This window comes from Branchiostoma floridae, chromosome 7 (assembly GCF_000003815.2).
Source record: "Branchiostoma floridae strain S238N-H82 chromosome 7, Bfl_VNyyK, whole genome shotgun sequence".
NCBI classification, from domain to species: Eukaryota; Metazoa; Chordata; class Leptocardii; order Amphioxiformes; family Branchiostomatidae; genus Branchiostoma; species Branchiostoma floridae.
The window spans coordinates 6480213-6492183 of NC_049985.1; the positions used below are offsets into that span (position 1 = coordinate 6480213).

Consider the following 11971-nt stretch of genomic DNA (forward strand, 5'->3'; position numbering starts at 1 on the left):
TAAGCTGTGCTAGCTGAGGTAGTAGTAGCAGTTAGTAGGTGAAGCGATACCGGAACTGGTCTGGATGATATTTCCTGCCATGCACCAGTCTGGATGAGAGACTGTGCTGGATGAGAGTTTATTCCAGGCTAGCGTAACACATGTGGGGAAGAAGTATGTCCTGTTGCTTGTTGAATTTGATATTTGAACTGGTGTCCCCTTGTGGTATACGTATCTTATCATTAGATTATTCCGCTGGTGAATGATCAACGAGATCCGATCCCACCATTTGAAATCTTTTGACTTATTATCAAACTCTCTACTTAAGTTCAATCATGAAGTTCAATCGTTAGTTGCCCGTTTGAAAAGAATAACAGTTTGTTTTAGTGCCAAGCTCAGAACAGCATGCGGTATTCGTGAAAACAGTTACACTCGGATAACTTTATTACAAAAAGGGTCTATTTTTTAATGGAAAAGAGTTTCCATACGACAATGTAAGTGAATCTGTTCATCTATGCTCATTTACGTATGTGTAATTTCTGATCTCACAGGAATTAAGCGCTTCAGCGCAAACATCAAGGAAATGATCGGCTACGAGCCCAACATCTACTTCAAGGCCTGCTGGATGGTCATCTCCCCAGCACTGATGTTGGTGAGTGTCTGATACATTACCTTTTCAGTAGAAATTCGCGTAAGACTTTCGGGAATACATTTGTGATACGGCCATTTTGGTGACGCCTCGGGTGGACTCGGCATTCTTAGCTTTTCTGGTGTTGCAATCACTCTGAAGATGTTTTCCTCAAAGATTTGTACCAGCGTATGACCTAGGAAATTGGCTCTGTAATATATTGATAAGCAATGAAGCTGTAGATGGATCCGTAAGTTATTTGGCAGCAGTGGACAATTCATGAACAATTCCATTATGGGCCCCGGGCGGCTTATCATGGTACTGCAGCAGGTCTAATTCTGGTATCTCGTGTTCTTACTGAATCACGGAAAATCGTTGGTTATAAACATTTGATAGAATGTAGTTGTGTATACAGCTTATGGTCGATGTTTTCTTGTGAATTTCTGCTAATTTTTTTTCTTTTGGTCTCCCACCACAGTTCATCTTCATCTTCTCGCTGGTCCAATACTCGCCTGTGGTGTACAACGGCATCCCGTATCCTGATTGGGCCGTGACCCTGGGTCTCCTCATGGCGTTCTTTTCCATCCTGATGATTCCTCTGGTCGGCATTATCGAAGTGTGCAAGAACAAGGGATCCATTACCGAGGTAAGGGCGCCTCACCCAACAAGTACTCCAGTTTTGTGTTGCTGCCTGTTACGTTTGTCTTAACTAATCTCCAAGCAGATCCTACAATGGCATAAGATAGTACCAAACTGGCCATGCAGTGTAGTCAATGCTAAAATTTCTTCCAACACAAAAGTACACAAAGATCAAATTTTCAACGACCAGTGTCGCCTTATTCAGGATCAATACTGGTGACTTCAGAACGAAAACTCGCGAGAGTTACGGCACGTTTGACCAATTGCTGACGACACGTATCCGCAAGATCACGTGTTGATAAGATCATATTATTGTCGATGACATAACATGTTCTCTATCATTCCTCGTTTACTACAGCGCTTCCGTAAGGCCATCACCCCCACGGAGAAGTGGGGCCCGGCCATCATGAGTCAGGAGCAGAAGGAATGGAAGAGCACCGAGGGTATCGACAACCCCGCCACCATCTACGACCCCGCCACCATGGAGAACGGCACCGACCAGCCGCCGCTGTACGACCCGCGGAGCATCAACCGGTACCCCCTGTACGATCCGCGGAGTCTGCAGTACGACCCTGCCCGCAACGGTGGGGCCGTCAACGATACCTCCTACAGCTCCAGGCTGTAAGTGAACGGGGCTGGACCGTGACCTTGGAAAAGTCGTGTAGATTCGATCGGAAGGAATGTAACTGAGCATGCGCGGCGAAAAGCCTTACTTGAGAACCGTGAGTTCTTGTCGCGACCATGTTTTATACATGATTGTCCAAATTCAGTCTGTCGGTTTTTGTACATCTCCTGAGCCTTCAATTTTGAAATATTACCCATAACGCACTTCGCAACGCATGCGCAGATGGAACCACAAACCTCCATGTAAGAGCCGTCATGGATAGGTTGTTTCAAGGTCATATGCAGTACATGAAATGTGAGCTGCGCACACAATATAACAGCCAGCTTTTTAAAGAGAATTTGGATACGATGGATATAACGTTTATAAGATATACTACAGTTGTATAAGTTTTTTTGATAGTCCAGAAAGGTATGATGCTTGGTACATTTTCTACTTGGTTTATTATAGTATTACCGTACTACATATCCATGAATATATTTCCCGTGTAACGAATGGCTTGTGTAAAATGATGCGAAAGGTGGCAAATTTAAAATCCAGATCCCTCTAAAATGATATATGAACCACGATAGGCACACCATGCTATAGAATCTAAATAGCTGGTGATTGACGTGAAGTAATAATCTAGTTGACATTTCAAAAGGACCGGTTGGACTTTGAAAATCATCACCATTTCATTATTGTGTACGGCATATTCAAGTTGGGGGAATACCTCTAAATTGTATCAGGCACAACAGGGTTGAGTTTTAGATTGCATTTTATACCTTTATGTAAGAAACTTTTGCATGAAATCTCTATGCAATGCAATGCTATGGTTGAAAATGTTCACTTTTATCTGTATATATGGATCTCTATCATATGCTTGCTATGTCCATGTACATTTGGATAGTTTGAGTGAAGATCTGACTGAAAAGATATGCATACTTATTTTGCAAGCTTTGAGCTATAAGACACTAAGATTATGGAAGAGCAAGCGCAATGTACTGACAATCATGTCCTTAAAACTATGCAAGATTCTCCTATGACAAATAACAAGTACATTACAATACTTGAAATTACATCACTTCCCAATCATCAGATTCTTATTTTTGAATGGACAAACAAACCCATCCATACGTTTTTTTTGTTCGCTACTGCCAATAAATATACATGTATTTCCATTTTTTCTAAGCAAAGAACGTATATTTTAAGAAATTCTATTTCTGATCAAAAGGAGCTGAATATATATAAGTACACTGTATTTGCATTACATCATGTACAGTAACTCCCTCTCCACAAGTGAATGAGACTAGTATGACTAGCGTTTGAAACGATCAGGTTATTAGGAAAGTCTGAAATGTTTATTTTCTGTGTGTCTTACTAGTCTTGTCAGTAGAAAATTGGTTGATAAAGATGGATATATTATCTGTAGTTCCTTGTTTGCACAGCGAAGTTTTATTCAGCTGTGTTTGTACCCGGTGTTCTAGGATTTTATTTACCGTTGTACTATCAGGCTATACTATCAGTGTGCGTTTTGTTTTTAGTTCAGGTGTGGTGTATTGTATTGTACTCGAAGATAAACACTATACCGGAGGTAAAGATTGTATTAGCTATCAATACCAAAGAATAAAAATTCAGTGAGAACTGAGTTTGTTTCTGAAGCTTCCTTTCTTTGGGTCTCATACTGGTGTTACAGTGGATGGTCACCTCAGCAAGGTATAATAAAGTCCCCATTCACCTTCCGTCAGTACACTTACTGTTTGTTGACATTGAGTTTCACAGCAGTCAAAGTCGAAGTGACGTTTTTGTCCTCACCCCGCCCCTACTGTCCCACAGTTGCGTTGTAGTCATGTTCATCATAGTCTCTTGCCATTCGCAAGGGCTGATCAGTGGGTAACCTACCTACCCTTGCCCCGAAGGACATAGGATCACATAGGGCAATGACTTCGTCTGTGAAACAAGTTGGTGTCATAGAGGTAGGTAATAAGTAGCTGATGTTTCAAACTAGTTTACAACCACACTAGAGTAGAGTAGAGTAGAGTAGAGTGGTGATGGTGTCGCCGCTACCGCATATTTGTGTTTGTGTTATCTGGAAATGGAGTTCTCTTCGGGAGAACTTGTGGAGAAGAGAAGCTGATGTTTCAAACTAGTTTACAACCACACTAGAGTAGAGTAGAGTAGAGTGGTTTTAGCCAGGTAGGAGGTTTTGACTCCAGTCATATGGGCAACAACCCAAGTGATTTGGTTAGTTCAGTTGTTAGCCGTCAGTATCCACTAAATGATTCGCAGATTTGCCTCTGTTGCCAAGTTCATACATTAGTATTGTCTCTGCAGCGATGCTGTCGCTCTATCGTCCATTGCCAACCATCGCCTATCACTAGTGTGCTAGCTTTGTGCTTTATCACATAACCTAAACCTGCAGTTTCATTTTGGCACGCTAGGTGGCTAAATGAATTATTCACCCTTCCTTTGAACAACTTTGTGCAAAAACTTTCGTTCGCGGTCGCCGAGTATGGCAGCCCGACACGTAACTAACGTTCTAATAAAGGAACACTCATTTGGCCGAATGAAATCTTTATTACCCACAAAAAGCAATCTCCACGCATACATCTATCAAACACGCTCTGACGTCAGAGATGGTCACATAGCTTTTATAATTCATTTCCTATTAAAGTGGACCGTTTCAAAACATCCTTGCTCTGAAAAGGTCAGTGTAACGTGAGCTCGTATCTTTGGTGCGTTGTATAATCAGTAATAATAAAGTTATTTTGCAAGTTCGTGTCAGAAGGCTAATTCCGAGTGCATGGTAGAAGCATAGAGACATACATATGAAAAAAAAGAGACTACCGGTACTAAAATACTAGTGTTGGCTATATGACGTTACATTACATGTTGGGTTGGGTTTGGCTTCTAGTACTGTTTTTACCATGGCAGTTTATATCAGAAAGACTATAGAAAGAGTTATACCTTTGGCATGCTGGACTGCGACTTTTTATGAATCTGTACTTGAAAACACATGGGACAGATGCAATTACGTATATATATATATTACGTATATAAGTCTATATTTTCTATAGATATGTATTGTACATTTCTGGAGGGCTTTATTTTTTGCCTTTGGATGCAACGACTCTGGATAGCCCACGTTTTAATGATAAGCGGATTTTGCGATTTTAGTATTTTTTTTTGTGTAATTTTTTTTCTGGATGGTAAAAGATCAAGGAGACTGTTGTAATAGCCTGCCTCTTCTTCCACCAAAGGTATATTGATTCGTTATAATCCAATACAGTGTAAGCCAGTGATGCGATGAGACAGATACTGTAATACGTGCAGCAAGACATTTGAATTAATGGACAGTCCCCTGTTATTGTTATATAGCTGATTTAAACCGAAGCCGCCCACGGTCCCCTCTCTCAGATTAAATCTTTGGTAACTCTAGATTGAGACCTGAGTGGGCGTACCTGTGTCCGGACGTCCTATGACGACATTTGTTCGGCGATCGATTTTGACGTATCGAATTTGTGGAAAGTTGTGTTCTCTCTTACATGGCAATTCGACCTGGATGCGTCATAGGTCTGATCATGGTATCAGGTGGTTTTACCTCGCAAACAGTATTTTTTTACAGATTTACTGTGGCTATAGCGTTAGAAACTGAAGTTATCCGCAGTGCGCTGAAATGAAAGTTTTGGGATAGGATTTTTGTGCACATTTTCATTTGCAGGCCATGTAACGTTACATGCAACATACACAGCGAGGATCCGGCCTGGTGGGGGAAATCTATATTCCTGTTGCCGGATCCTCTCAGAACATTTTTGAAAATCCGAATAAATAAATAAATAAACATAGATAGAAGAGATATAACGTTACACCTGAACCTCCAAATACATTCAAACACATCCAATATTGCGCTGAACATTGCAATACAGCAGTTCACTGTGTCAAAGTTTTAAAACGAAAAAGAATGCGCTATAGTTCCTGTGATGAGTAAAGTGCAGGAATTCAATCCTGTTCAGGAGACCAACATAAATAACTAAACTTTTCAGTTTTCCCCCCTGAGTTCTGAATGGAATCGCCTTCCCGACCTCGCCCATAATTTCCCCAGGGGTGACCTCTGGCACGCCGAGCATGCAAATGAGCCCACCTCGCCTCAATTCCTAGAAAAACAGCCGCATTCCAACCTCAACAAGGGAAGGGGACGTCACAGCTACTTTCCGCGGGAAGTTGGCCCGATTTTCGGTTTGTTGTCCTCAACTGGACCGCTGCTCTGTGAGTCAAGATGGGATGCAAGATCGGGAAGGTTTGGATCCTCTTGGTTTTATGCACGATTATGTAGCTAGCGCACCTAACAAGATGTAACAACCACGTGGGTTGCAAAATGAAAAGACACAGTGTACAGGAATGTTCCCTTCCACACATATCTGTTTCATCAAGACCTTTCTGTGAAGAGAGAAATTATCTGGCTGCAGATAACGTTAGTGGGTGGTGTTACACTGAACATAACACAGTTGTCTTTCAATCAAATGACGATCTGCCAGGGAACATGTTAGCATGCAGGCAACCGCCACTTCATGCTGTTTTTCAGTGAAACCGTAGCTGTTTGGCAGAGCTAGCTACAAGTAGTGCTCCCATATGGTTTCCATTAACGTGGCGTAATTGGCGCTTACATGCTTTGGGGGAGTGTTATGATATAAATATATGAAAATATCTGCGAACTGAATAAATATTGTGTATGTGTTTGGCCAAGCATGGAAACCGGAACAATGTCCTGGCAGGGATTCAACAGGATAATGCGTATGTCTTATTGTCCTGTATCTTATTTCTTGACCTCTGATTATATTTTGCAATCGTCATAACTACCCCCTCTGTCATTTTGGACCGTAATAAACGAATGAAGCGCCACATTGCCCTCCCGTGGCGGAAGTTTATGAAAGTTTATGTTACCACAGTTAGTGATTACACGTCATATCTGCCACTATGAAGATAATGAGGTCAAGGGGCCAACATTTTCATCGCGGTTGACCTTGTAACTTGATCCGATCCCTCCCTCTGCCTGTGGCTGTTTCGTGATTGAGTCGTGCTAGCCTGGGTACAAGACTTCGGATTTTCTTTTACTCCGCTCTCTTGGTCGCTCTTCCGTCAGTTCCGTGACATCTATAGCCAACGTTTACTATTACAGCCACGGCACCCCACCCCCACCCCAGAAGGTGATAGACAGAGCAGATAATTGTTTGGGATTGACTGTTTACATGTCCACGGGTGGTACACGCATATCTTACCAACCCCACCCCCAACCTGTGGACAACGCCGATGTGTTTATAGATTAGAAACATGCAATCTTCAAGCAGATCTTGGGAAACGTTTTCCCAAACTGCACAGAATGCGGTCGTTTGTGTGAGCCAGGACTCGATCTCAGAAGCTACAACAAATTGACAGAAGGACAAACCCCCGTTATGTCATCTTCGGCAGCGAAATACTAGTACCACCATGGAGCTTTGATGAAAACCACCGAGCCATTTCTCATTTCTGTCACTACCTGCCTTTCGAATGGACAGCTATGGAAAAGTAACGGTTTCGCGTCTTAATATCTACTTTCAGACATGCTCGTGTTAAAAAAAGCACGACTGATAGTGAGTGATAGTGATAAATGATGAAAAGTGGTCGCGAACCCCCTTGTTGGTTCTAACGTTACTTGTTTCGAACCACAAAAATTCCTGATCCGCCCTCCCTCCTCCAGGGACAACACTCACAACGAGGTTGAGTCGCGTAGATGATGTCATCATTTGTGCTGTCTTGTCAGTAAATCGTCCTTGAGTTTGTACTTGATTGACCTTACTTTTGTGCACTCAACAACCATGTGGAGGAATGTATAGCAGATACATGTAACGTTACCTTACAGCTGTCAGTGCAAGGCCGAGGTCGAGTTCAGACCAGGTTGAGTACTTGTTGCAACTTGAATAAAGGCAAGAGTTCTCACATCCCGCGCGGTGGGGATAGAGAAGAGTTTTGTTCGTCTGAGGATTCAATCAATATCAATGTTTGATTTTCGCCTTGTTTGTACTAGTAAGTAGGCACAGTCAACATGATACACAAGTCCGAGTAATCTTGTCAAGTTATTACGCCACAATAGTTTGCGTTCGATTTGCACTGACAAGTTCACTTACCACCGATAGAAACAGTTCATTATGTACTGATGGAAGCGAGTCGTTGAAACGTCTGCAGAAAAGAGCGTTGTGTACATAATCTTCAATTATCCGACCGACAATTACTATCTTCAAAAAGTGAAAAGTAATTGTTTTTGCCCCATTTCACAACAATGAAAAGTCCGGTCCCTTTTCAAACATCTTAGAAAAACTGTAGAAAGCGTTTGGTAGACAAATTTTCATCGAGTCCAAGTGGAAGATATTTGATGTAAGATTTTCACTCGACAAACGTTACTGAACATTCTCTATCCCAACATCTGCTTCACTTTTTGCTACAGTAGTCGGTGACCCTTGACCTCTTGGTAGATCTCCCACAGATCGTAACGGAACACCAGAAAAACAAATTTAGTCAGGAGACGGGCGAATCGAAATCAGATGTTTGTCAAACCTACTTAGTGTAGATGTTGGCCTTATTTGGTAGAAGTTACGCTAGTGTACTCTTACGGAATACCGGGAGTAATCCAGGTGGGGAAAGATCGCGTCTCCCGTTACCCGACTTATCCTAGCAAACACCTGCTGGCTCGGGCCTTTTGGGGGGTCAACCGCTGGTAAGGAACATAAACGATTCGCTCTAAAGAAAATGATAAAAACAGATCTACTTAACTCATGTCCCCTTGATGTTGACAATCTGCTAATAGTTTATTTGCAGATTAAAATATGATGTTGAAAATACCTATGTCCTGACTCCTCCGGCATTTCAGTTTTACCAAGGAGGTTGTGTTCTCCTTGGTTTTACATTGTTGAACAGTATGTATTTGTCGGGTTACTATTACTTTGGTCCGAAAATGAACAAAAAGAAAAAAAAGAAGAAGAAGAATCCCTACATTTCTTTCCGGACCGTTTTCGAAAACACAACATCATTTTCTCCAAGCCTTGGAAGGAAAATTCCACTTGCTGCATTATATCAGTTGTGTTCCGTACGGGTGGCCCGAGGGTTGAATACGATCTTCAAATAGATGTTTCACTTTATTGTCGATGTTGGGTTAGAAGATGGTAACTGCAAAGTTTGCTGTGATATCATAGACGGATCCGAAGAAATGGAAAATAAAAGCATAAAAATGTAAATATCTGATGAACATGTAGTCGATCAGCAAGGATATGTTTATTCCTAAGTGTCGATAATACGACATTAAAACTTCGGATCAGACCAACGGTATACAAAACAAATCGGCTGATAATCTTGTCAACAAACAAGTAGTTTTAATCTGTTTTAAACCAGCCTGTGTGTTGTTTTACTTGGGATATAGGGTATATCGTTAATGGACACAAGTCTATTGTCCCTATAAAGGATCTTTATAAGTAAAAGAGGCGCCACCAAGATTACGTCACATCAACTTATAAATATGCATGATACAGAAATAAGCTTTGTATGGTATCGTTGGCATTTTAATCTCTTCACACACTGAAGGCACGATCTGCCGATACGGGAGCTTATGTTCTGGTCTCATTGATGTATTACTCCGAGTGGGCCTAAAAGAGATCCGAGTCAAAAACTAAACGGCTGCATGGACGCGTGTTTTTAGCGTTGAGGAATTCCCTTTTAGGCAGCGGAACTGATCTCAAATGTTAGATTGGTGAAAGATTGTTTGTAACTAAAGAATTTATCAGGTAAAGTTTTGCAATCCATTATGGCTATCGAGTCCCTGCGTCCTCTCACGCGTGCGAGAGAAGATCTAAAGAGTCTCTTTATTCAGTGAGTCTCTTTATTTTTACGGACCCGGAACAACTTTCTTTCGGAAACTTTTGCTCACACCTGTGCGTACAAAAAGAAGTCATGAACCGTCTAAGGTTATGTATGGGTTAAGAATCGATCGTGGATTACAAATGAAGCTAATGGTCCGTACAAAATGCGACATTAGACGTCTTCTAAATGTTCTTTTAAGACAGAAAGCTGGCCATTAGATTCCTTGACGGTAATTAAAGAGTCGTTTAGACCTTGCCTTCGGCGGGGACGTATTACTGTAATTTCCGTAAGTAGGTCGCTGGCGTGCTGTACAACTGAATTAGCATCCGCCATGAGGTCTGATTAACCTTGATGTATATCAAACAAAGATGCTTGGCCACGTAAGTGTGCGTTGTGGTGTGTTATGGCTTAACCAACAGGTGTGCCCAGATAACCTGGGTTTACATTTTAGTAGTAGCCTGTGTTACAGAATCTGTCACTGTAAGTGTAAGAAAAATCACGGGGTGCCCGTACACCCACGGGACAGCGTGAAGGCAACGTTTGATTGTGACCACGACAGCCAGTAACCAGCCAGTGTCTTCCCAACTTCAGTGTCCGGCCGGGCAAGCGTGCGCTTCTTTATAATAGTTACTGCAGTGCAGAACAGTAAAACACTTCTATTATTAATATACCGGACCCACGGAAGGTTTCCAGGCCAGCGTACTGTCGTTACGTGTGAATGATTGCTCCGGACACCATATGAGAGCAAATGGTCATAGTCCACTCGAAATAGGTCACTCGAAATAAGGGGTGGTAATAGGTAACGATGGCGGCACGCGGACATTTGAAACCTTCAGCACTACCCCTGACTCCCAGACAGTTATGTGCGTACGTGCTCCGGGAGATCTCTGATTCATAATTAGTGGTAAGTGGTAACTGTCAGCAATAGCTTGACTCTACCAGAGAAAACCAAGGTCCATACTTAAATTAAAATGTTATTCAGCAATAACTGGACACATTTTAACCCTTAACTTTAACGACATCCAGTCTGGTACCACATTTCGCAATGTGTAACGATGGCAGCACGCGGACACGTGAAACATTCAGCACTGTCCCTGACTCCCAGGAAGTTATGTACGTACGTGGGACTCCGGGGGATCTTTCTGATTCGCAATCAAATTCATTGGCAACTGTCAGCAATAACTGGACACATTTCAACCCTTGACGTCCAGCATGGTACCTCATTTTGCAATTGGTATGATTATGAATCATGTACAGGAGTTTTCGTCTTTGTTACAATAGACTTTCTCACGATTCCTGTTGGATGTTTGGTCAACGTTGCTTCAGAATTCCGTCACGCGGATGCATACATGATAATATTTCCGAAACAGAATTTGGAAACCATAGATGAATGTCACCAAGGAGGTTAAACTCCTTGATATCACTATATACGCGAACACGACCATATAATATTACGCGATACGTTCCATAGATACCCTCGTTTTAACGTGACTTCGGGTGGGACACAGAATTCAGACCACATGAGCTGAGATTCGCGTTATCTATCTGAGCAAGGACAATGTATTTAAGATGCAATATGATCGTGTGAACGGAGATTAGACACTAAAATACGACGTGCATTCAGGTGAATTACGTGAGTATTGACCTACTTTAAATGCTTGGAATTTATGTCCTTCTTTAGGTGTTTGATGTCTTCAAAGTGCCATTAAAGTCTTGGTCCAAACCATATCATCGATCACGCCTCCTTCTGTTATAAAACAATGATGACGCCTTGAGAAAGTGTAACACCCACGAGATCGCTGTTATTTTATTTGACCTTTACCTTCCTCATGGGCTCAATGAAAAACGGCCTGCAGATCCTCACGAATAAATAATAAACGTTCAAACAAACAAAATCCAAACAAACTGTCTCTACTTCTGTCCGATCCGGAGAGCAGTGTGTAGAGGTTTGGCCTGGTAACCATGCCACCGTCACGACGTGCTTACTCTCCAAGCAGAGGTTAGGCTCCGGCTGTTTTTTAACGTTTTTTTAGTCGTTTTTATCGGGCTTTCTATTTTGTAATGTTTTTTTTTTTTTGTTGTGTCCGGCCTAACTGTGGTTAGGTTTTGACACAGCAAGATGTAAAAAAAAATAGACAGCCCTATAAAAACGACTAAACAAACGTTAAAAAACAGCCGGAGCCTAACCTCTGCTTGGAGAGTAGGACGTGCTAGCGCCATGTTGTCGGAACTTGTCAGGA

At 41.9% G+C, this 11971-nt stretch overlaps 2 protein-coding genes across 2 annotated transcripts in view; both read left to right on the forward strand.

The window, feature by feature from the left end:
• Positions 1-3495, forward strand: part of LOC118419758 (sodium-dependent proline transporter-like) — a gene marked incomplete at its 5' end in the record, with an annotated part of 12994 nt that extends 9499 nt beyond the window's left edge. Inside the window, 3 exon segments of the mRNA XM_035826334.1 lie at positions 531-631; positions 1086-1253; positions 1605-3495. Coding sequence (XP_035682227.1) covers positions 531-631; positions 1086-1253; positions 1605-1871 — 536 coding nt within the window.
• A 2491-nt stretch (positions 3496-5986) lies between these two features.
• The window catches only part of LOC118419759 (sodium-dependent proline transporter-like), a 33370-nt gene continuing 27385 nt past the window's right edge, over positions 5987-11971 (forward strand). Inside the window, exon 1 of the mRNA XM_035826336.1 lies at positions 5987-6144. Within this exon, the coding sequence (XP_035682229.1) occupies positions 6124-6144 (21 nt within the window). The 5' untranslated portion in view covers positions 5987-6123. The remainder of the gene's footprint in view (positions 6145-11971) is intronic.